General features: G+C 49.2%; 1 protein-coding gene across 1 annotated transcript in view; it reads right to left on the bottom strand.

Moving 5' to 3' along the window:
* LOC144738384 (uncharacterized) overlaps positions 1-26,429 on the bottom strand; it is a 135,142-nt gene that overhangs the window by 89,759 nt on the left and 18,954 nt on the right. Inside the window, exon 3 of the mRNA XM_078621423.1 lies at positions 1,970-2,571. Within this exon, the coding sequence (XP_078477549.1) occupies positions 1,970-2,571 (602 nt within the window). The remainder of the gene's footprint in view (positions 1-1,969; positions 2,572-26,429) is intronic.

Here is a 26,429-nt window from a genome sequence, read left to right on the forward strand (position 1 = left end):
CAATACATACTATACTCGTGTGTACATGAGGGTGTATATGTGTACTCGTGAATGATTATGTATTGGAACAAACAAATTATTTTTATATTTTGTCGTATAAAGAATTTAGGGGCAATGTGGTAGGAATGCGCCAACACAACAGGGAACTACAGGGATGAGACTCCCCGCTCGTGGTGCTAAATGAATGAAAACAGCGCCACTGAGCAGACAGAGCCCCGCCCCTACAGCTCGAGTGTGACGTAGTGAGTGTGACCAGCGGACTGCCACGATGCTGCCAGGTAAGGGTAAACTTGTGTGATGGAGATGCTTCACCTGAAACTCGCCTCCACACGTGTTCGCTATGAACATTGTAGCAATAAGGGACGATCAGTCATTTTTAACAAAGCAGGTCTTTATTGTTCTGCAAGTATATTAACGTTAAAACTCGTAGAAACACATGCACACTCGTGTGTGAATGCACACCGCTGTATATACAGTCGCGTTTGGATGCACACTCGTGTGTGTATGTCTACTCGTCCGTCTTTTAAGGAAGGATATGGTAGCAATAACGTACAATCAGTCATCTTTAAAAACAGGTCTTTATTAATCTGCAAGAAAACTCACGTTAATACTCGTATAGAAATCTTTATTAACACGCATGCTCAAACAGGAAAGGAACTAGGCAAATTATTTCTCAATTTGGAATTAAACAGTTAAAACAGATTCTTAAAATCAAAAACGTAAACGTCGATTTCCCCTTTGACATTCTTTTCCACTGAAGCTATTCGTCCAGAAGTCCAAGCCATCAAACACAGGAACAACGAACGTGCCATCTACGCACACTCTTAAACCTATTATTTGAAGTGAATTAATTTATTACACAATGATGAAAATTTATGAACATGTTTAAAATATTGAGCAAAGTTGTGATCACTGACTTTCTCCAACTTTAGCTCAACAAGACCACTTAACCACGAGAGTAAAATCAGGAATTGAACCACCTCACAACCACTGCGCATCATACCACATCAACAATAATCCGATCGGACGACAAAGCACCATCTTAACGTGAATAAACCTCAACACTCAAGACGCGGAATTCAACACAAACACCACGACAAAATGAATAACAGGAATGGGCAAATCATAAAACAAGACGGCACACCAAGACCAATAGCTGTGAGAAGATGACAACACATGGCAACTTCTACCATAAACACCACATATTTAACAGCCCCGATGATCTAACGACGAGACGAAGCAAGGTATCTATCGAAGTATAAAATTATTGTCATCCTGTGAACACTTCTGGAACTTATCAGGAACACTTTTATCTAAACACATTGTAGAGCATTAACAACATCACTCTATCTAGGATGGAACAGAGATATGAATATACACAATGTAACAGTTAACAGATGTACTCTAAAGCCACTCCACTACATCCAGCCATCTCTAACTGTATGGGGTCGAAAGAGGAATTTACTTTAGGCCCTCATTACAGCACTGTCGATTTCACCTTTTGTTTCCTGATGCCTGTGAAGTGTTGCTAAACGTGAAAATGCTCCCAACACAGAGCAATCGAACGGTTTTGTTAAAATAATGACACTAGCTTGGAGTAGTGCTGGAAATCACTGATATACAATTGCACCTAATAAATTGATACACAAACATGCACATTTCAAGACTTCAACAATTAACAGAAGTACTCCATACTTTGACTATCCAGCCACTCCAGCAGCCATTTCTCATTATCAACCTGCATGGGGTCAAAAAAAGAATTGGCGTCAGGGCTCAGTACATCCAGCCATCTCGCAGGATCCAACTGCATGGGGTCGAAAGAGGAATTGTCGTCAGGACTTATTACATCCACTACATCCACGCATCTCTCAGGATCCACCTGCATAGGTTCGAAAGATGCATTTTTTTCAGGACTCATTGCAGCACTTTGTGTTTCACCTTTTGATTTCACTTCTCTTTCATTGCGAATCTTCTCATGTTTGTTTCGGGGTGATGACCGTGTCCTCTCCAACGGAGAACAATTGAATGGATTCTCGCTCTTGTGTGTTTTCTGGTGCCTGTGAAGATGTGATTTCCGTGCAAATGCCTTCCAGCACACAGCGCAATTGAATGGCTTCTCACCCGAGTGCGTTTTTTGGTGCTTGTGAAGATCTGATGTCTGTGCAAATGCCTTCCCGCACACAGCGCAATTGAATGGCTTCTCACCCGAGTGTGTTTTCTGGTGAGTGTGAAGATTTTGTTTCAGTGAAAATGCCTTCCCACACACAGCGCAATTGAATGGCTTCTCACCCGAGTGTGTTTTCTGGTGCCTGTGAAGATCTGATTTCTGTGCAAATGTCTTCCCGCACACAGCGCAATTGAATGGCTTCTCACCCGAGTGTGTTTTCTGGTGAGTGTGAAGATTTTGTTTCAGTGAAAATGCCTTCCCACACACAGCGCAATTGAATGGCTTCTCACCCGAGTGTGTTTTCTGGTGAGTGTGAAGATTTGATTTCTGTGAAAATGACTTCTCACACACAGAGCAATTGAACGGCTTTTCGCCCGAGTGTGTTTTCTGGTGACTGTGAAAATGTGATTTCCGTGCAAATTCCTTACCACACACAGAGCAATTGAATGGCTTCTTACCCGTGTGTGCGTAACGCTGTGGAGAGTTTTTCTGCTCCATGTGACTGATTCTTCAGAGCAGAGAAACTGTCGCCAAGAAGCAAACTCTTTCCAACGTCCAACCGATACACAGTAAGTCGGACTACACACGCGATTACCAGTTTATCCACTAACAAATACACTTGTTGATGCACGGCTGATCGATGTCCCTGGAACCCGTCTGAAGAGATCGCCACGAACTCTCCCGAAGCAAAGTCGCCAACCAGTCGCCAAGCAATCGTGCTCGCCAGGCTGGGTCTCGTGGAAGAAGGGTTATCTGCAGAGCGAGGAGTCGAGCGTCTATCCTCAGCAAAATCCCTCTCGAAATAACCTTGAGGTCTGATTTTAAGCCCCTTATATCTTCGCTCTCGCATTCAAATCCTTTGTTCTCGACTTGGCCTATCATGGACTTTGCATTCAATTGTTAATTTTAACATTAACAATCCGCCTATCTAGCAACATAATACATATCACTGCATAATTGTACACCTCCGTTTGAATAAGGATGTGCATCTCCATGCATAATTCCGTGTTTCGTGTTAATTTTCTAATATTCACCCCCTAATGTCCTCTAAACTGCTGCAAGTTTAGAGGATGATAAAGTGACATACAGTCTGAAGTATCAAAATTGGTGATCTCGAGCTTGATTTGGAATAAGATGTGCAAGTTTATACTGTACTGACTTTGTTTAATAAATATATTTAAGGACAATCGTGTTGAGCGGGGTGCTCATAGAAACGAGTGTTTTATATTAAACATTCTGCCATGAACTTTGAATAATCATCTGAATGGTTTAGCTTGTAAGAGTGGTTTATTATAATGTCCATTTTAAACAGTTTTTTGGGTTAGATCGCTTAAATATATAAATGTGTCGTTGAAACCCGCCACCACCCGACAAAGCCAACTAGTTAGGGTTGTCACGTAAACAGGACATGCATATTTGTCACTAGTACAGCACACCGGTGTGTTTGAGAGCCAAGCCACAATATTTACAATCTGAGTACGACGTTTCGCCTGTAATTTAAACTAGCTTCATCAGTCGACAGCCAGATTTGGGAAGTCTCACTGTTTCGTTCCTTATATATAAGATAGATGTGTTGACCACGCAGCTGCCCTCTTATGAAGTACGCAGCCCTTTGTCGGCATGCATTTATTGAATGTTTTATTTTAAAGACACATTCATATACTTCAGCGATCTAACCTAACAACCTCTATTATGGATGTTATTGGTCCCGAAATCCTACATGTTAAACTCGTGTGTATGTGTTTAATATTTTGGATGTTTTTTTTAATGATAATTGCATTAAAAATGGAGATGTTACCAGCGCCTCGAACCCGTCCAGAGACCTCGTGGGCCTCTGTGGTGGCTACGAGCCTTCCCTCCAGGACATTGCTCACATCCAGCGTTACCGTCCGGCACCGCGGATTAGGTAGCGGATTCTTTTTTCCGAACTTTACTCGTGGCTGGGTAATGCCAAACAACAGGGGGCTCATCTTCTGAGAAAAAAAACTAATCAAGGGGGCGTGGGAGCGTGGCGTAAGGTGTGGAAAGCTCTAAGACCCAGGCTACCGGTGGCTCACCTCCCAATCAACGTGAGGCGAGCGGTGGTGGTTGCTCATGCATCCAAAAAAGATGAATATCAGTTGAGGGATGAAAGCAAGGCCGTGAATTATGCAGGATTAGCAGCATCAAAGAGAGGGGATATGGGAGATGCAGGTATGTGATTAGTAATACTTATGCCCGTGCATTATGCAGGATTAGCAGCATCAAAGGGAGGGGATATGGGAAATGCAGGTATGTGATTAGTACTACTTATGTCCGTGCATTATGCAGGATTAGCAGCATCAAAATGAGGGGATAGGGGAAGCATTCAATACATCGAAATTGTTAATAATTCCAAGCGTTTGCAGTGGAAACAGAAAATTAATTAGAATCGCATGCTTTTCTGTCATTAGCATAACGTACTTCAATGTTGTGGGGCATCTAAGATTCATATCGTCAGCTTAACCTGTGAAAATAATCACAAAACCCCACTTTCCAAGTATACTACAGTTTGTATGTACATGGATCTGTACTTCTGTGTATGTCCACTCGTGTGTTTATTTACACTCGTTGATGTGGATATGTACATGCGTGAATGTGTGTGTTTAGGTATGTACAATCATTTGTTCGCACATTTGTTCGTGTAGTAGAACGCAATCCCTTTGTACGTACACTGCTGTGTATGTACACTCGTGTGTGTATGCGCACTTGTATACGTGCACCCGTGTGTGTATGTGTAGTAATTACTCAGGAGGCTTGACGACGGGATCGGAGGCACACTTATTTATTAACACAACTTGTATACAGTTAGCGAGTATACACAGGACCTAAGGGGTAACGTCCCCTTACTCGGCTAACAGGGAGACACAACATCTAAGCCCCGCTAACCTAAGCCCAAGTCCTCCACTAGGGAGCTAGGGGAGGCTACCTGTCCCAGCCCTGGTCAAGCTGGGATCCGACCCCCTGAGTTCCCAGACCTGCTCGTCAGTCTGGGCTCTCGGGGCCACGCCACCGGCTTGCCCTGGTCGGCCCTGATAAGGACAGCGAGCCAGGGGAGCTCCGGGGCCTATTCTAGCTGGTCTTCCGTCTTCGCTGGTTAAAGCTGATACCTCGACCTCGAGCCCTCCGGCTCACCCCCTCTTATAGTCCGCGGCCCCCCCGGGAGGGGCCCGTGGGGGATGATGGTGCGGACGTCGGTGTGGCCACCTCCTATGTGTACGGCCCTAACCACGCCCCTTGTGTTTGTTTGCCATCCGCTCCCATACACAATTACACCTCTACATCACCCCCCCCTGTACAGCTCGCAGCCGTCCCCGGCTGCAACAAAACCAGAATAAAGGTGCATGCCTCCCCAAAACCGTGTGTGCCTCGCGTAAATTTAACAAGAACGATAACAGTCATAACAACAACAACAACAGGAACAGGTAGAAGAAGAAAGAGAAAAAAAATAACCCGGCGCACCCTCCCGAATAAATACCCCATTCCGCAAACCCAACATATATACACGCGCTCCGGATGCCCCTCCCCCACTGTCCGCAAGGGCCCCCCAACGGCCGACCTCACAATAGTCTGCGCGTTTTGGCGCGCGTTCTCGCGGCGGGCCCGTCACAAGGGCTCGACCCGGCACGCTCAGTGGTGGTTGGTGACGGTCCGGGTGCAAGAGAGTCTGGCGTCGCTGCCGAGTGACCCCCGACCCCTCCGGGAGGGGTTGGCGGGCGTGGACCCGTCACTCCTGTTGCACCTGGAGATGGAACAGTTGATGTCATGTTAGGCGAGAGCAGCGACGTCGGGGAGTCGGCGGACCCCTCACACGTTTGGCCATGCGTGTGTGTGTGTGAACCACGGGCCGGCGCAATGAACGGTTTCAACCTTGAGGGGTGCACGTACCACCGACGCCTCCCCCATTTGACGCGAACACATTGCGGCCGTAAGACCTGTACGACCTCCACTGGCCCCCGCCACGGCCGTACCAACTTTGACGAGGTTGCCAGTGGCACCTGGGGACAGTGCAACCATGCCCTGTCCCCTGGTTTCCATTTGAACACATGTACCCGCCCCAGCCGAAGCCTCTCGTTCGCCTTCTGGCGGAGTTCAGAATTTTGCACGGCCGCTTCCCGCGCCTCAGACAATTTGCTGATGTTAAATTTAACGTGTTCGGACAAGGTAGACTTCGCCTGAGGCGCCGAGAGCTTCAGCTGGGTCGTCACAGGGGGGTTAGCCTCGCGGCCATACATTAAAAAGAAAGGGGAAAATCCGGTGGCCGCATGGGGAGCCATCCTGTAGGCCTGCAACACACCGGCTATGCGAAGGTCCCAATCTGTCTGGGATTCGGACACCTGTTGGGACAGCATAGACGTGATGGTCCGATGTAGCCGTTCCACCATCCCGTCAGTTTGAGGGTGATACGGGGAGGTCCGAATTTTCTCCGTACCCAAGAGGTCGCACACCTCGCAGAGGAGTTTTCCCGAAAAATTCTTACCCTGGTCAGTAAGCAGCCGTTCCGGAGCACCTTTGTCGAGGACATAGCCCTGGACAAAGGCCTCCGCGATGGCTGCTGCCGACTGGTTGGCCAGGGGCCAGGCCATAGGCCATCTCGTGAAGTATTCGACCCCTGTCAATAAATACCTATTCCCCCTGGGTGTAGCGGGAAATGGCCCGAGTATGTCTAGCGCAACGAGCTCGTTAACCCGGGAAACCTTTATGGACTGCAGCGGAGGGTTGGACCCCCTAGCTGGTGGCTTTCGCTGCGCGCATTGCGTGCACGACCCCAGGAGATCCCCCACGTCCTTTGCCATGCCCGGCCAGAAGAAATCGAGCTGGAGCGTGGCAAAGGTCTTGTGAACCCCCAAGTGCAGAAGCCGCTCATGAACAGCCCATACCACCTTACCCCTCAATGCTGCAGGCACCACGAGCTGCTGGCGGCGGATTTTTCCGTCCCAGTGCATTAAAAGACCCTGGAACAACCCCCACGAGTCAATGTTCGCCACCCCCTGCCCAACCCCCCCTGCGCGACGGCGCAGAGCGAGGAGGGAGGTGTCCTCCATTTGGAGGCGTCCCCATTCCGCGACCGACAACCCCAGCAACGAATCCCTCCCTTCTTGCTCGATAGGACCCGAAGCCAAAGGCGCATCGGCGGCGGCCACGAGGACCGAATCGGTGGTGACGTTCGGGGGCCTACAACGCCCCGAACCCAGGAGGCAAGCGCACTCCGAAGTGGGTGGCAACCGTGACAGGGCGTCAGCGTTCGTGTGGTGGACGCCCTTACGATATGTGGTGACAAAGTCGTAGTCCTGGAGAATCTCCAACCATCGAGACAACTGGCCCGATGGTTGTTGAACCCGCAGAGCGTACTGTAGGGCCGCATGATCTGTACGGACGGTGAAACGCCGACCGTACAGATATGGGCGGTACTGCTGAATGAAATAAACAATTGCCAATAATTCCCGACGGGTAACGCAGTACCGTTGTTCCGCTGGAGACAGTACCCGACTACCGTAAGCCACCACATGCTCTACGCCCCCAATGAGTTGGGACAGCACGCCCCCGATGCCCGTGTTACTTGCATCTGTATCGAGCAAGAAGGGTTGTGAGAAGTCGGGGTAATTCAACGGCGGAGCCCCCACCAGGGCATTCCGGAGGGCGTGAAAAGCAGCCTCCTCCTCCAGCCCCCAATGAAACCTGACTCCCTTGGACGTCAAGGCATGCAATGGTTTCGCGATCGTAGCGAAGTCAGCCACAAACCGTCGATAGTACGACGCGAACCCAATGAAACTCCTGACCTCTCCCACCGAGGTGGGAGTCGGCCAGGAGCTGACGCATTCCGTTTTGGCGGGATCAGTGGATATCCCCGAGCGCCCAACAATGTGACCCAAATACCGCACCGATTCGCGGAGCAAATGGCACTTCTGCAGTTTAAATTTTAAATTGGCAGCCAGCATTTTGAGAAAAACAGCACGCAGCCTCTGGAGGTGTTCCTCGAAGGATTTGCTAAAGACGATGACATTGTCCAAGTAAATTAAACACGAATCCCATTGTAAGCCTGCCAAGACCAGTTCCATTAACCGCTGAAAAGTTGCCGGCGCAGAATGTAAGCCCATCGGCAAGCGGTTAAATTGGAAGAGACCTTGCGGTGTCCGAAAAGCAGTTTTAGGTTTTGATTCGTCATCCAGAGGAAGCTGCCAGAATCCAGATAGTAAATCGAGGGTGGAAAAGAATCGCGCCCCCGCCAAGGCATCGAGCGACTCATCCATTCGAGGAAGCGGGTACGCATCTGCCACAGAAATTTTGTTCAATCGCCGAAAGTCGACACAAAACCGCAGTGAGCCGTCGTGTTTTTTCACCAAAACGATCGGTGCGCCCCACGGGCTGTTGGAAGGGGAAATGATATCGGCGGCTAGCATGTCATCAACAGCCGATTTGACATGATCCTTTTCGGCGGGACTGAGCCGAAAGGGATTTTGGCGGATTGGCGCGCTGTCACCCGTGTCAATATGGTGTCGCAGCAATTTAGTACAACCAATATCAAATTTGTGTTTACTAAAAACGTCGGCAAATTCTTTCAGGAGAACTCGCAGCTGCGCACGCTGCGTGTCGGACAGATCCACAGATCCCGCGCAAAGTGCATCCAGCCATCCGTCATCACAGTCCGAATGCGGTCGCGACGGAGGATCGGTGGTTACCTGACCCACGAGTGGTTCCTCATAGGGCGCCGGCGTTGCGTGTGCAAGCACGGTCCCTTGAGGAACCACGGCCGTTCGCGATCCTACATTAAGGACTGCAATGAAGGGGTCCCCATCCCCTTTCACCATGGTCTGAGCCGCTAGCAAATCGGGTCCATTGACCCCGGCCCGAGATGGTCCCAACAAGACCCCCCGATCCGCAACCCCTTTAGCAAACGGCCGACGCAACCTAAGAGGGACGAGCATCTGAGCCCCCGGGGGTACGCGCACAGTTTTTGTCACGAGCGCCTGCACGGTGGCAAACGCCCGACGCTCCGTGGTGGGGGAAGACAAAAATGTAACACGTCGGCCCGATGGGAGCTCGATGCACCCCTGGTCAATCAAGATACGGATGGGCATTTTGGCCAAGAAATCCGTCCCCAACAGGCACGGAACCGCGAGTGAGGAGGAAACCAAAACAGGCCCGGATAATTTAATGTCTCCAATGCAAATTTTGGCGCGGATTTGCCCAATAATGCCCAGCGAGCCCCCGTTAGCAGCATAGCATGGCACGTCAACAGGGAGTAAGGGACGACTTTGAACGGGAAGGATGTTATAAATCAAATCAGATATAATGGTCGCCGATGCCCCTGTGTCAATTAAAATCCGCACCTCTACCCCATCAATATGACCGACCGCAACCGATGATCCCGCCGACGCAGCAACGACACGATGGGCGAGCTCCGACCACTGACCCGGTTGGAGCGCTCGCCGCATTTCAGAACAATCGCGCGCGATGGGCGGCGATTTTCGAACCCTGTTCAGTTGAGCGCGTGAGTGTGTGTCGGATGTGTGCATGGGCCAAACGTGTGAGGTGCCACGACTCGCCGTATTTCTCTGCTGGAGCTTGGGTGGAGACGGCGTGGCGTCCTGACGAGGTGTCGCTCCGCGCTGACGGGGAGCCCGGCATCCTGACGCAACGTGGCCTTGCAGGCCACAGTTGTAGCAGCGTGTGAGCGCCCCAGATGGCCTGGGCTGCTCCTGGCGGCTCGGTCCATTCCGAGCCTGCGGTGCCGCCGATCTCCATTCCCCCCGCCGCTCCACCCCGCAGACCTCCTCTGATGGGAGGGCGGTGGCCGCCATGGCATGGCCGGCCACCCCCTTGGCAGCCTTGCGACGCAGGGACCGCAAGCCCCCGTGGATGTGGCGCGCGACCAGCAGGGACGACATCTCTCCGTCGTCTTGAGCCAAGACGGCGATGTCCAGCTCATCGGCGAGTAGCAGCAGCTTTTCAGCCACCATGGCGTCCACTCCCTCCTCGTCCATCCGCGGGAAAGCTGCCTTTGCCAGGGCCAGGAGAGCCGTTCGGAAGGCCAGGGGCGATTCGTTGGCGCCCCGATGCCGATCGTGGAACAGCTGCCTGCAGTCCGAAGGTGGCCCATAGACGGCTGACAGCAGCTGCAGCGCCAGGTGCAGCGTGGCGCGCTTTTCCTTAGGCGCCGAGGTGAGGGTAGCCAGGGCGTCGTCGTCCAGCATCGCCGGCAGCGCGCATAGTGCCTCGGCGTCCGTCCAGTTCGCCATCTCTTGATGAGCGATGAACCGCCTTTTGAAGCCGCCCCAATCTCCAGCCGCTCCCACGAACTCCTTGAGAGGCGGCAGTCGCTGTTGTAAGGCGACGTCCGTGGCTGCGGATCTCGCTCCCTCGTTCCCAGCCGACGTTACAGTGTGGGCGGGCTGTGAGCATGGCATCGCCGGTCGCTCCGTTGTTGACGCGCTGGCCGGCGTTGATGATGTCACGGCTCGTGCTTGGCCCTCAGCAGTCACCTGACGCAGGCCGGCCCCGCCCTCTGCTCGCACTGTAGTGATGGCGGGAAATTTAACCGCGAGCCGCGTCGGGGTGGCGGGAATTGCCGGCGTGCGTCGGCTGCTGCCGTCTTCCCGCGCAGCCCCTCCAGCTCCCAGCCGCGTGATCTCCTCCAACACGGCGGCCGCGGCGTAGAGCAGCTCCGCCAGGCGGGAGTGAGCCAGCCGAAGTCCCTCGGCCGACGCATCCCCCCCCTCCTGTCGTAGCGGCGCGGGTGTACTCGGCCCCGGCTGCTCCGATCCGACCTCGGCCATCTCTGGTGGTGATTCGGCCGCGGTGTCCTCCCTCTCCGACTCCCTGGTACGTGTCGTCCCTCGTGTGTCCATCTTTGGACGTTTTACTTCTGACACCAGATGTAGTAATTACTCAGGAGGCTTGACGACGGGATCGGAGGCACACTTATTTATTAACACAACTTGTATACAGTTAGCGAGTATACACAGGACCTAAGGGGTAACGTCCCCTTACTCGGCTAACAGGGAGACACAACATCTAAGCCCCGCTAACCTAAGCCCAAGTCCTCCACTAGGGAGCTAGGGGAGGCTACCTGTCCCAGCCCTGGTCAAGCTGGGATCCGACCCCCTGAGTTCCCAGACCTGCTCGTCAGTCTGGGCTCTCGGGGCCACGCCACCGGCTTGCCCTGGTCGGCCCTGATAAGGACAGCGAGCCAGGGGAGCTCCGGGGCCTATTCTAGCTGGTCTTCCGTCTTCGCTGGTTAAAGCTGATACCTCGACCTCGAGCCCTCCGGCTCACCCCCTCTTATAGTCCGCGGCCCCCCCGGGAGGGGCCCGTGGGGGATGCAGGTGCGGACGTCGGTGTGGCCACCTCCTATGTGTACGGCCCTAACCACGCCCCTTGTGTTTGTTTGCCATCCGCTCCCATACACAATTACACCTCTACATATGTATGAAGCAGTGTGTATGCACATTCGTGTATGTTTCTACAGCGCTGTATATGTCCACTCGTGTGTGGGTGTGTGTACATGGGGTGTATATGTGTACTCGTGTATGATTATGTATTGGAACAAACTAATTATTTTTATATTGTGTCGTACAAATAATTTAGGGGCAACGTGGTAGGAATGCGCCACCTCAACAGGGAACTACAGGGATGAGACTCCCCGCTCGTGGTGCTAAATGAATGAAAACAGCGCCACTGAGCAGACAGAGCCCCGCCCCTACAGCTCGTGAGTGTCACGTAGTGAGTGTGACCAGCGGACTGCCACGATGCTGCCAGGTAAGGATAAACTTGTGTGATGGAGATGCTTCACCTGAAACTCGCCTCCACACGTGTTCGCTATGAACATTGTCGCAATAAGGGACGATCAGTCATCTTTAACATATGAGGTCTTTATTGTTCTGCAAGTATGTTAACGTTAAGACTTGTAAAAACACATGCACACTCGTGTGTGAATGCACAACGCTGTATATACAGTCGTGTTTGGATGCACACTCGTGTGTGTATGTCTTCTCGTCCGTCTTTTTTTTAAGGAAAGATATGGTAGCAATAACGTACGATCAGTCATCTTTAAAAACAAATCAGGTCTTTATTAAATCTGCAAGAAAACTCACGTTGATACTCGTATCGAAATCTTTATTAATACGCATGCTCAAACAGTTAAAATATATTCTTAAAATCAAACACGTAAACGTCGATTTCCCCTTTGACGTCCTTTTCGCTTGAAGCCATTCGTCCATAGTTTAAAATTGTTGTGAGAAGATGACAACACATGCCACCTTCTACAATAAACAGCACACATTTAACAGCCCCGATGATCCACCGACGAGACGAGGCTATGTATCTATCGAAGTATAAAATTGTTGTCATTCTGAAATCAGTGAACTCTTCTGGAACTTAAAAGGAAGACATTCATCTGAACACATTATAGAGTATTCACAACATCACTCTCCCTTGAAGTCCTAGAAATCACCGAAATATATATATAAGAGACACGAATATGACTCTCCAGCCACTCCACTACATCAAGCCATCTCTCAGGATGCAACTGTACGGGGTTGAAAGAGGAATTTCGTTTAGGACTCATGACAACATTTTTACTCTTTTCTTGATGATGCCTGTGAAGTGTTGCTGACCGTGAGAATGCTTCCAACACACAGAGCAATCAAGCGGTTTTGTTGAAATAATTACACTAGCTTGTGTTGTATATGTTGGTTATCAAAATTTGTTATGTTGTATGCGTGCGTGGGTGAAATTATTATGTTGTATATGTGGGTTATGAATATTCAGTGAAAATAATAATCAAATTAAATTTGGCCAAATGTGTAATTATCCGGAAATATGTTAATTATGGAATTATGCACATTTAATTATGCCAATTCGAGAGGTAATCGTAGTAATTACGCGAGTGGGTGTAATTATGATAATGCAAGTCGTTATGATAACCAGACCCCGCCTCGGTGACGAGGGTGGGTTATCGATTGGAATAAGGCAATTAATCGTATGCAGTTATGCAGGTGTGGTGTAAGTATGCAAGATTAACTTAGATTAACTCGGCATCGTTGTCTAGGTTCGTCTCATTCTCGCTTTAACATTCCCAGAGTGGGTATTCGTGGTTATATTTTAGGTCCCCGGTTCACCCCGTTATCGCTTTAACATTAACTGAGTATGTATTAGTGTGTTTATTAAGGTCACCAAGTTCAGATCTCAACGCAGAAGCAGATCTTATGCATAGATTTCAGGAAAGAATCACACAACCACTTCTGTATTAATCAATTTATTACTAATTCAACCTCAACTATGATATAGTATGCGAACTCTCCATCCCGGAACGTCAACACGGCATCAATACAGTATCATCAACGATTGTCTGATTTCACTTTGACAACGGCACATGGATCCCGCATAACGCGATGGTTGTTAGTGAGAGAGAGAGTCGTTAAAATATGCAAATACTATGCTAAAAAAAACCTTAACGTTAATGAATGATTATACTCAATATTGTTCACGCAGTACCGCACTCCTTATCGATCATACGCAACCCTTATCACGTTGTTAGCACCTTGGGTCACGGGACAGTTGAATATTCTGTAGAGGATGCGAGTACGTGCGGCGATTATGACTGAAAGATACTTGAAAGATTATACGGTGATAAAAAAAACACAATCAAAAACAGTTATTATTCTTAAAGGCACCAATCTCAACAGATACATCGGCAGGTTATCTGACAACAGAATGGCTCGGAGTAAGGGCCTGCGACGGTGCTCCTTTTCCGAAGATCGTTATCTTATACCAAGTTTACTAATTGGGGACCAGATCACCTGATAAGGATCTGGTGGGCCACCACTCCCCACGTGAGCGTGGCTCGGCGGAAGGAGGTGCCAAGAATCAATTCGTATTGATGGATCTGTTGGGAATTTATGCGATTAAGAGTACAGCCCACTAAATATTAAAGATAAAAATTACGAATACACTTATAAACGACGGATGGCCATCACTCGGTCTCGTTGTGATGCCTTCACAGCCACGGATGGCTTATGGGTTCGAGTGTGTTTGAGTGGTAAGAGTTGTCTTGAATAGTCAGTGTTCGGAGTCGGTTCTTTATGTCAAACAGACGCCTGGTGGTCGTGTGGTGAGGGGGCGGTGCGCGTCATACGTATCAGTCGCTCCCCTGTCACCGTGGTGAACTGGTGGATGCCCGTTGATACGCTGTCGCAGCTCGGAACCCGGTCGGTAGGTGGCGCCCACAGCTCGCTCGCAGCGTGCAGTGTTGGGTCGTCGACCAGGGTGAGCACGAAGCCTCGTCGCCAAACCGCGATTCTCACCACTCCGGCGGCAGCAGAGACCTCCGACTCGGCAGAGGTTGACCCACGCAGGCCGAGTTGAGCTGTCAAGCGGGTCTTGCCCGCCTGCAGAGGAGATGGGGAGCCGCTTGAGTCGAGCTCCGAGAGCCGGCTCCGGTGAGCCGATCGAACTCGGCTGAGTCCCAGATGAGCTGAAGAGTCGAGCCGACCCGCTGGTCGCAGCTCGCTCCTGAGTCGACCCTCCCGGTCGAGCCCCTGAGTCGACCCTCCCGGTCGAGCTGAAGATGAGTCGAGCCGACCCGCTGGTCGCAGCTCGCTCCTGAGTCGACCCTCCCGGTCGAGCTGGTTTCCAATGCTCAGGGTCCTTTCTTTTATGCCGAAAAATCCCTTTGGGTCCTGCCCACAAGGCGGGGTTTCTTTCGATTTTTGCTGTGTCAGGATCTGTCCGTAGGTAGGTGTGTCCATGTGTGTGTCCGTACGTCCGTATGTCCTTGTGTGCATCACCCACGGTATATTCCGTTGTCATACTCCCTCCATAAAATCCACGAGCAAACAATCAGATGTTACAAATTGCCTCGAAGTCGTCTCTCTGTCTGGGTGCGATATTATCTCTTGTCTGGCCTTCTTCATGAACCAAAACACAGACGTTACAAATCGTCTCATAGGCGTTTTTGTCCGTGTTGCACGACCTGGAGGGAGGGGCAACACTCCCTCCGACCCTCACCGATGCACAAAGAAATGGTTAAAAAGTTTTAAGTTAACATTTGTCCCTTACCATTTCACAGTTATGATTCGGTATGTAACCTAAGGTCTGTCGTTTCCCATCGTGGTGCTTGACTCAAGTGGAGGTGTTTCCCTGAGCGTATACACACTCCTATCCCGCGCTGCGGGGATACAAAGACGGCCGGGATCTCCCTTTCTCTCCGACCCTGGGTTTAACATCGCTCTTTTATTATGTATTTTATATTCGACCTGGTGGTGATTCATCCCGTTATCCTGGCTTTTCATAAGTTTTACTTTTGTCTTTTCATGCATATGCTTATTATTAATTTATTTCCGATATCTTAGGTTAAGGGGTAAGTTTCTTGATCCTAGGAATTCGTATTCCTTGGTGTCTGCATGGTTATATAAGCGGAATATAGTTTACGGTGAATAGCGTTAACATTGATGTTATGTACGATATTATGTATTGTGATGTCTTTAACTTAACTTGTTTATCAGGGCTTTACTGACATGAAGTTGCATTTCATAGCCCCGCAGTCTTTGCCCCACCCTGTCTCTGCTCGCCGTTGTTGTTGCTGTCCAGCTGACGCCGTTAACTCAAGGCCTCATTAATTTCCGTCACTCCTTGTAGGTGAGGGCGGTTGAACCTTGGAGTCAGTTCTGGTTTTTGTCTGCCTGCTTCTTCTTGTGTCCCCTGACCCCGGGAGTTATTATTTCTACTTTTATGGCCTGTCGAAGCCCGACTCGCTGTTGCTGGGCTGGTGGGTCGCTGGGTTGGTGTCGTTCCTGGCTTTTTGCTTACGTTTGCAGTTCGCCGTGCTCTTAATTTCCTTCCCTCTTCAACCTTATATCGACTATTCGCTCCTGTCTGGGTGCGATTCAATTTTGACTTAGGAAGGTTCTGATTGTCATATGCTTCGGGTCGAGTTGTATAAAAAGTATTAAAGTATGGAAATAACATTTCATATTGACTTAATGATGGTGATGGTTCAGTAGGCGTAACTTGTGGCCTGGTTTAATTGGAGTGGGTGTGAATATCAATAACTTTAGCCTACCCTGTTGTTAAATTCCGACTTTAACGTTACTTTAATAGCAATACAGAATAATTGAGCTTTTTGTCTTAACTAGGCGAACGCGAACTTCTGGTGACCCCCGCAGCCTTGTTGTTGCTGAGTCTGCATCCTTGAGAGATATACAACACTCTTATTCGTCTCACTGTGGCCACCCAACCTTCTGCTCTGGGAGTGTTATTCTTAATTTCAGGTCAAAGGCCCCCTCACGTTCAGACGTGCAGGGTTGTTTAAATCAGCTCCCTCCCCTGTGCACACAGCCTTGAGCTGACCCACTTATTTAATAATTTAATTCCTTGGCCTTTTTGGGTATCTTTGCTCCCTCCAGTTCATTACTTAACAACCCCTGGTGTTTTGCAGTTTGCTGCGCTTTGGTGTGTTTTCATTCATTATATATCAATTTTGGAAGAAGGGATAGTATACAACATTCCGCCCTTTTAAAAATGACCAGTGGTCAAATGGCCACGGGTTATTTTAAAAAAAAAATGTATACCCTTCTTCCATCATGAACCATCGATTGTCCTCAAGTTTTGCTGCTATTTCCTTACAACGCGCGCGTACGTGTCACAACTTAACATGGTTATATGTGACAAGAGAGAGGAAAAAAAAATATTCTAAAGGAAGGTAAAACGATAAGGGAGGGAGAAATTATTCTATTGACTACGTGTTATAGGAGATATCGTTAAAAAGATAGTTTCTACGGTTATTCTTGGGTGGCATCATCAGGCCTTGGCTCCCTTCTAGCTTGGCAAGGTACGTTAGCAGGAGCGTGAGCAGGAGGGCTGCCATTTCCTGGAAAACATGTTACACATTATTGTAGTGTGATATGCCCATTAGTTTAGTTCCCCCCCCCCCTTTTTCCACCTTTATTCCTCATCTTGCTCCACCAGCACAGGGTACGGTTTGATTTGGTTGATGTGCACCCACTTGTATTGCTGCTCTCTTCCTGTCTTTGTGATTTTTAGCTGATATACTACTGGGGACATTTTGTCAACAACCTCGTGTGGTCCTGTCCAGGAAGGCAGGAATTTCCTGCACTTCTGTTTTCTTTTCTCGTAATTGAGGTACCACACCTGGTCTCCTAGCTGGTATTCTGCGTGGCTGGCTTTTTGGTCATAGTATGCTTTGCTCCCCTGAGCCTCTACTTGCAACTGGTCCCTGACCATAGCGAATGTGCTCTGTAGGTGACTATTAAGTCCCGTCAGGTATTCAGTTGGCGTCATTGCCGTCAGGGTCTCGTCCTCCGCTGGGACATATAACAGGTGTACTGGGAGGGTCATTAGCCTCCCTGCCATGATCTCGAAGGGTGTCCTGCCTGTAGCTCGGTTGGGTGTGGCTCGCATGGCCATCAAGACTAGGGGTAGTTTCGTATCCCAGTCGCGGCCCGTGGTAGACACATATTTCTTTAGGAGGCTGACGATGGTCCTGTTGGCTCTTTCCACCTGTCCTGAGGATTGTGGATGGTATGCGACATGTAATTGTCTTTTTACTCCCAACATCTTCCACACTTCTGTGATGACCTCGGCTGTGAAGTGGCTTCCTTTGTCTGAATCGATCGTTGACGGTAGGCCCCATCTACTGAATATTTGGTTGATCAGTAGGATAGCGGTCGTTTCCGCGGTGTTGTTGGGTGCTGGTAAACACTCTGTCCATTTAGAGAATGCACAGGTCACAGTTAGCATGTACTTGTTCCCTTTGGTTGATCGGTTGACAGGTCCTATCCAGTCGATTTGTAGGTTGGACCAAGGATAATCTGTTCCCCTCCTCTGTAGGGGTGCCCTATGCTGTGAGGTCGTTGGCTGGTACTTACAACACACGAGACAGTTGGACACATGTTTGTGTATGTCTTCCCCCATTTTTGGCCAGTAGGCCACCTGTCGCAGCATCTGTCCCGTATTCACCTCGCATCGGTGGCCGCTGCACGGTTCATTGTGGGCGTGTTGTAACATTATTTCCCGATATTGAGAGGGGACTACCCATCTAGGTCGACCGTCTTTTTCGTTTGTGTATACCAGTAGCCCTTTCCACATTGAGAACCTTTTGATTTGGCTATGCATGATCTCGAGCTCTTTGTTGTCATTCAAGTTGTCAGTAGTGATTGGTTTTCCTGATGGATCTTGGATATGATCGGCGAGTGTCTTTAGTGTTTCGTCCTCTTGTTGCATTCTGATCAGGTCTTCGGAAGGCTGGGCACTGTTCAATTGGGCTCTGGTTCCAGCTTCTGCCGGGTTCTTCCCACTTCTTGTGACCAGTCTTATCACGGCGATGTCTTGGTTCGTCGACTCTTGTTGTCCGTCTGTCGGTTTGGTCTTCTAGCTTCCACGGGGTGCCTTCCAGGCTTCCCACTTTTGCTATGGCATCTGCTTGGTCGTTCCCAGTTTTCTCTTGACCAGGTATCTTGGAGTGCCCTTTGACTTTCTTCCAAAATATCTTCATATCCTTGTTCTGAACCATCTTATCTATGGCCTCGAATAGTTCTCGATGGTGAATTGGTTTATTCCTATGGTTCTTCATCTCGTTTTTTTTCCATATGGGTAGGTGGTGCAGGAAGCTGTGCTGTACGTAGTTGGAATCAGTGCACACCACCATGGTCCGTATTTGGTTATCGGATGCCATTTGGACAGCGATGTGTACCCCGACCAACTCTGCATACTGGTTTGACTTTGGTCCCAGCTGAAATCCCTCTTGAATCCCTGTGAGTGGGCCAGTTTCCCAAATGACTCCTGACCCAGCGTGAAGCTTGTTCTCCCTCATCTGGGAGCATCCATCGATGTATACCACTGGTAGGTCGGCACATGTCTCCTTCCTGAAGGGCAGGTACCTGTTGTCCTCCGGAGGTATCTTTTCGTCCTCTGCTTCTACGCTGTCAAAGGTACAATCATGTAAATCGGCAAGACCTTGGGCCATTGGACTTTTCTTGTTTTTTGCGTATTTCACTGTGATTGGTAGGCCTTGGAGTGTCAGTGCCCAGCTGGCTATTCGGCTGCTGGTTACGCGGCCCTCTCGAATCTTCTTACTGTTGAGGTATGCCAAGGATGCATGATTCGTTTCCAGGATGATCTTCTCTCCGTGCAACAAGTTCCGAAAATGTTGTATGGCCCAGATGTTTCCAAATATCGCCTTCTCACACTCGGAGAACTTCATCTCCACTCCCCGGAGGGCTTTGCTGGCATAGGCAATAACTCGTTTCTCTGCTTCCTGTCTCTGGCACAGTACCGAGCTGATACTATGATCTGAGTATGCGGTCTCCAGGTAGTATTCTTTCCCTTTCTCTGGGTATGCTAGGCAGGATGCCTCTGTGATCTGTCGTTTTAATTCTTTTTCTGCGGCTTCCTGTTCCTGTCCCCACTCCCATGGTTCGTCTTTTTGCAGTAGTTTGACTAAGGGTCGAACGATTCCTGCGTAGTCGTCCACGAACTGTCGAAGGTAGTTGCAAATCCCTAAGAAGCTCCGAAGGGTCGTGACTGTGGTGGGCGATTTGAGTGTGAGGAGGGCTCCAAGTCTTTTGGTTTGGGGTAACATTCCCTCAGTGCCGACCTGGAGCCCGAGGTAGTCCACCCTTTTGCGTGCCAACTGTCCTTTTTGTATTGAAATCTTTGCGCCTGCTTCCTTTAACTGCTCGAGGGTATGCTGGAGGCTCTCGAGGTGTTCTTCCCATGAGGAGTCCTTGACCAGTATATCGTCGACATAGACGATGGTACCTCGCTCTTTTGCGTCGTCCATTGCCTTGTGTAGGAATATGTTAAAGTCCGCAGGTGAATTTGAGTATCCAAATGGACATCGGTTCCAAGTATACTGTATTCCATTGAATGTAAATGCCAACTTGTATTGATCCGCTTCTTTCACGGGCATGGTCCAGAAGCCATTTGATAGATCCATGGTGGTGAGAATTTTTGCGCCTTTTATTTGGTTGAGATTCTGGTCGATCTCTGCCATTGGCCATCGAGATAGGGGAACCGTTTTGTTGAGTTGCCTATAGTCGATGGTGAGTCGCCACTTGCCTGTGGGTTTCAATACAGGCCAAATCGGTGAGTTGTAGGTTGAGTTGCATTCTCGAATTATATTCTTCTTGAGTAGGTTCTCCAAGGTTTCTTGGATTGATTCGTAGGCAGCCAGTGGAACCTTGTATTGTTTCACATATACCGCTGGCGCTCCTTCCAGTGTGGGAATAGATACCACGTGTAGGTCGGTTTTGCCGCAATCATAGGGGTCTTCTGAGAACAGGGAGTGGTATTTGTGGAGCAGTTGACGAAGCTCATTTCGTTGAGTGTCGTTCTCGAGGGCGTCTGCTGCTTCAATTTGTTCGATTTGTTCTTCTATTAAGGAGACTCCTTGTCCTGGGTCTGGGTCCAAGGCCTTCGTGGTTTCGGGCGGCTCGGTTGAAAGTTCCTTTTGCGTTACTATCGGTTGAGTTGCCTTGGCTTCATCCGAGGGCAATACGCTCTTGCCCTCGTGTTCTCCTTCATCAGTTTGCAGTTCGTCGGTTTGGCCTCCAGGGGGCGGTATATACTCCATGAGGGGACGGTCATTTGGTGATACTGACTCTAAGTCGGCTTCCTTTCGGTCTTCTCTCAGTCTGTTAGTCATTAGCTGAGTGATCCGAACTCCTGCTGGGAGCTCGTCTTCGTTCCTGGTTGTCGTTGATAGGTCGTTGAGCTCTTGTGTTATCACTTGGATTCCCGTGGAGTCTCTCATAACGTCTTCATCTTCTGAGTCCCTCTGTTGCTCCGGCATTGACTGTGCCCAAATTTGTCGGGATTCAAGGTTCATAATGGGTTTCAGGCGATTCAGTAGTTCTATCCCAATGATCAACTCTTTTCCGGGGCTCCGTACGATATATAGGGGATGGTTCATGTTGATTTTGTTGAACGTCAACTTCGTCATAACTTTGCCCAATGGTCGCATGTGGGTCCCTTCACATCCTGAGTAGGTAAGGTTACTTGGCATCATCTGTAGTGTTTCATTCTTCCTCTGGAGGGCAGTCTGGAGTTCGTCAAATAATTCTCTGGATATCATGGATATTTCTGCTCCAGTATCACAAAGGCCCTGGCTGGTCAGGGTATCTTGCAGTATTACTTCCACGTGGACTCGTCCGACTGGTCCTACGGGAATCAATTCCCCCAGATGGTACCCTTTTCCCTCTGGTACCACTTCGGTGATTGCTTCGGGGCTTCTTGTCTTCCCTACGTTCACTTGGGCTACCTTTGCGCTGGGTGTGTCCTCCTCCTGTGTGGGTATAGTTGGTATTCTTCCCTTTGCTATTTGCATGGGAGTCTTCATACTCCCTAGGAGCTCTTTTTCCATCCTAATGTGGTGAGCATATCGATTCCTGTTAGCTAACGGTGGTCTATGCTCTATTGTTAGTGGAGGCGGCAGTGGGGGACGATATGGTGACTGGTTTAATGGGCGTCGGCCTCCGCGGGGTAGGTATGGCCCGTCACTCGCTCTTCCTCCTCCATAATTCCAGCCTCCGCCCTCTCCTGCATTCCATGGTGGTGGCGGCTGTGGGTGCCAGGTTCCCCTTGACTCGTCCCTCCCCCCACGTGGAACGTGGTTCAGCGTGTTGTAGACGGGTGTTGATTCTATTGGGTTAGGCGCCCTCTCCTGGGGGAATTCATGTCCACCCCGTGTGGCGCTAATATTATTCCTTGGAGATTCGCTTCCCTCCAGATCGAGGCATTCTTTATCTCTGGTGACGATGTGGGTTTTGGCTATGCTAGTGGTTTTCCGTCCGTTCACCCAGGCCGTGTGGGCCTTGCTTTCAATCTGGCGTAGGGAGGCAGTCTCGGGGTCCAACATCATTCCTACTATTCTCACTATTTCAGGTCTCAATGATTGAAAGAACATCACTTTTAAAACTGTCTTATCTCCCTGGGCATTGTCCCCGTCTCCTGCGTAATATGCTTTCTTAAGGCGTAGGAGATAATCTCGTGGGTCTTCGTCTACTCGCTGGGTCATCAACTTTGCCGCGTTCAATCCTTCGGATAGTGTGAAGTATTCCCCAAATCTCTTAACTACTGCTCGGCTCAATTGTTTAAAGTCACTCTTCACCCTATTTGGCAGGGAGGCTACCCATGGTCTGGCGGGTTCATGTAGGCTCCTTGATAATAAACATGCCTTTTCTGCTGATTTACCCAGACCCCGGATCTTAGCCTCCTGTTCTACCGTAGCTATGTAAGTGTGTATGTCCCTGTTCTTGTTATGTGGATCGAAGTAGGGAATTCTCACGAGTGCTTTGTCCATTAGTTTTAGTGTCTTACTGTTAAAAGTGTGTTGTTCGTCATCAGTGGTGTCGGTTCCTGAGGAGTGCTCACTTGAGCTACCCTTGTCTCCACTATCCCTGTTGTCATGTTTCCCGTGTCTGTGTCTCTTGTTTTCCTTATGTGGGTCTTGTGATTCGTGTTTGTGGGTTGGTGTGCGTGATCTCCTTGAGCGGTGTCTATGTGGTGAGTGTTTTTGTCCTTGACCTTCATGCTGCCTACTACGTGTGTAGTGCCTGCTAGGTGAGGTGTTGTATTTACGTTTGTCTCGTGCTTCATGGTTATCGGGATTCCTGTCTCTGTCATCTGTGGTGCGGGTGGTTTTGCGTGGGTGATTTTCACGGGTCATGCGTCCCTCTGGTGAGCTTTCTCTGTTACCCCTGTCGTGTTGATAATGTTTACGTGAGGTGCGTCTCTCTGGTGAGCTGTGTCTGTCATCTGCATCATGTCGGTCATGTTTGCGTGAGGTGTGTTCCTCTGGTGAGCTCTCTCTGTTACCCCTGTCGTGTTGATAATGTTTACGTGAGGTGCGTCTCTCTGGTGAGCTGTGTCTGTCATGTTTACGTGAGGTGCGTCTCTCTGGTGAGCTGTGTCTGTCATGTTTGCGTGAGGTGTGTCTCTCTGGTGAGCTGTGTCTGTCATCTGTGTCATGTTGGTCGTGTTTGTGCGAGGTGCGTTTCTCTGGTGAGCTGTCCCTGTCATCTGCATCATGTCGGTCATACTTGCGTAGCGTGCGTCTGCCTGGTGTGCTGTTTAGGTCATGTTTCCCGTCTTGCACCAGCTCCGCCCTTTTCCGCCCTATCATTACAGTGTATCCTGATGACTTAAGGTTAATTATTTGTCTCTCTCTAACGTTGGGGTGGTCGGCCTCATGTTTTCCCGTTTGTATTACTATTTCCTCTTCTCTCTCCTCGATTTGCGAGGGTGTTACTTCATCAAAATTGCTTTGCACAGTAGCCATACTCATTGTGGGATCTGGCCCTGGGCTACGTCCACGTGGCTCGGAGTGTGGTAAATTGTTACTCCCGTATGTGTTCTGTGTATCAGCGTCTGGGTGTTTCACTGGTGCATTTAGTGCGGATTCTTTCTCTCTCATGAGGGCGTGCAGACGCTCTACCTGCACCATTAAGGACAGTTTCTCTTGTCTTTCCCTTTCAAATTTTTCCTCATTCCATAATCTTTCTCTGTCTGTCTGTGCGAGGAGATACGAGTCTACCCTCGCTATTTCTGCAATTTTTACGTCACGTTTGGCTTTGCCACATTTCATCACGTCCTTAAGTAGTTTCCTTCTATGGGCTTTAACATCTTCTGTATGGCACCCCTCCCATATATCTCTCTGCTCCGTCTGCTGGCTAGCAGTCCGTCCAGTACTTTTAACACAAATTCCCGATATTGTTTTTCCATAGATTCCATCTCCTCCTCAGAGGTCCACTCTGTATCAGTGTTATGCGTTGGTGTGTCAACCTCAGAATGTTGTGGATCCTGCGCCATCTCTATTACGTAGTGTGGTTAACAGACTTAAGAGTGTATCTTAATTCTAACATCTCATGTGCGGCGTGAGTTACTCTAGAATTCCCCTTCAGCGCACATATAAACAATTGTATCACAGGATGCGTCAGTTCAACTCGAGCAAATAATTTCAGCCCAGCTGTCTTTGTTATACTCTGCTACTCTGGTATTTCCCTTCAGAGCGCGTGTATACCCCCGTTTATAATCACAAGGCAACGTTAGTTCACACCACTTTGATTAACACAACAGTGATTCGTTCCTGAATTCATGCACAAACTGTCTGCGAGAAATCCCGGACCCGAGCCCCCATTATGTTGTATATGTTGGGTGTGAAAATTTTGATATGTTGTATGCGTGCGTGGGTGAAATTATTATGTTGTATATGTGGGTTATGAATATTCAGTGAAAATAATAGTAATCAAATGAAATTTGGCCAAATGTGTAATTATCCGGAAATATATTAATTTATGTAATTATGCACATTTAATTATGCCAATTCGAGAGGTAATCGTAGTAATTATGCGAGTGGGTGTAATTATGATAATGCAAGTCGTTATGATAACCAGACCCCGCCTCGGTGACGAGGGTGGGTTATCGATCGGAATAAGGCAATTAATCGTATGCAGTTATGCAGGTGTGGTGTAAGTATACAAGATTAACTTAGATTAACTCGGCATCGTTGTCTAGGTTCGTCTTATTCTCGCTTATCTTTAGGTCCCCGGTTCACCCCGTTATCGCTTTAACATTTATTGAGTATGTGTTAGTGTGTTTATTAAGGTCACCAAGTTCAGATCTCAACGCAGAAGCAGATCTTATGCATAGACTTCAGGAAAGAATCACACAACCACTTCTGTATTAATCAATTTATTACTAATTCAACCTTAACTATGATATAGTATGCGAACTCTCAATCCCGGAACGTCAACACGGCATCAATACAGTATCATCAATGATTGTCTGATTTCACTTGACAACGGCACATGGATCCCGCGTAACGCGATGGTTGTTAGTGAGAGAGAGTCGTTAAAACATGCAAATACTATGCTAAGAAAACCTTAACGTTAATGAATGATTATACTTGAAAGATTATACGGCGATAAAAACACAATCAAAAACAGTTATTATTCTTAAAGGCACCAATCTCAACAGATACATCGGCAGGTTATCTGACAACAGAATGGCTCGGAGTAAGGACCTGCGACGGCGCTCCTTTTCCGAAGATCGTTATCTTATACAGAGTTTACTAATTGGGGACCAGATCACCTGATAAGGATCTGGTGGGCCACCACTCCCCACGTGAGCGTTGCTCGGCGGAAGGAGGTGCCAAGAATCAATTCGTATTGATGGATCTGTTGGGAATTTATGCGATTAAGAGTACAGCCCACTAAATATTAAAGATAAAAATTACGAATACTCTTATAAATGACGGATGGCCATCACTCGGTCGTTGGGATGCCTTCACAGCCACGGACGGCTTATGGGTTCGAGTGTGTTTGAGTGGTAAGAGTGGTCTTGAATAGTCAATGTTCGGAGTCTGTTCTTTATGTCAAACAGACGCCTGGGGTTCGTGTGGTGAGGGGGCGGTGCGCGTCATACGTATTAGTCGCTCCTCTGTCACCGTGGTGAATTGGTTGGATGCCTGTTGATACGCTGTCGTAGTTCGGAACCCGGTCGGTAGGTGGCGCCCACAGCTCGCTCGCAGCGTCGTCGCCAAACCGCGATTCTCGCGGCAGCAGGGAAACCGACTCGGCAGAGGTTGGCCTGTCGCGGCCGAGTTGAGCTGTCAAGCGGGTCTTGCCCGCCTGCAGAGGAGACGGGGAGCCGCTTGAGTCGAGCCCCGAGAGCCGTCTGAACTCGGCTGAGTCCCAGAAGCTGAAGAGTCGAGCCGACCCGTTAGTCGCATCTCGCCCTTGAGTCGACCCGCTCGGTCGAGCTGAAGATGAGTCGAGCCGACCCGCTCGGTCGAGCTCGCTCCGGAGCCGACCCGCTGGTCGAACTCGTGATGAGTTGACTCCCCTGGTCGAACTGGTTTCCAATGCTCAGGGTCCTTTCTTTTATGCCGAAAAATCCCTTTGGGTCCTGCCCACAAGGCGGGGTTTTCTTTTGATTTACTGTGTCAGGATTTGTCCGTGTGTAGGTGTGTTCATGTGTGTGTCCGTACGTCCGTGTGTCCTTGTGTGCATCACCCATGGTATTTTCCGTTGTCATACTCCCTCCATAAAATCCATGAGCAAACAATCAGATGTTACAAATTGCCTCGAAGTCGTCTCTCTGTCTGGGTGCACGACCTGGAGGGAGGGGCACACTCCCTCCGACCCTCACAGACGCACACAGACATGGTTAAAAAGTTTTAAATTAACATTTGTCCCTTACCATTTCCCAGTTATGATTCTGTATG

This window comes from Lampetra planeri, chromosome 82 (assembly GCF_965212315.1).
Source record: "Lampetra planeri chromosome 82, kcLamPlan1.2.h2, whole genome shotgun sequence".
NCBI classification, from domain to species: Eukaryota; Metazoa; Chordata; class Hyperoartia; order Petromyzontiformes; family Petromyzontidae; genus Lampetra; species Lampetra planeri.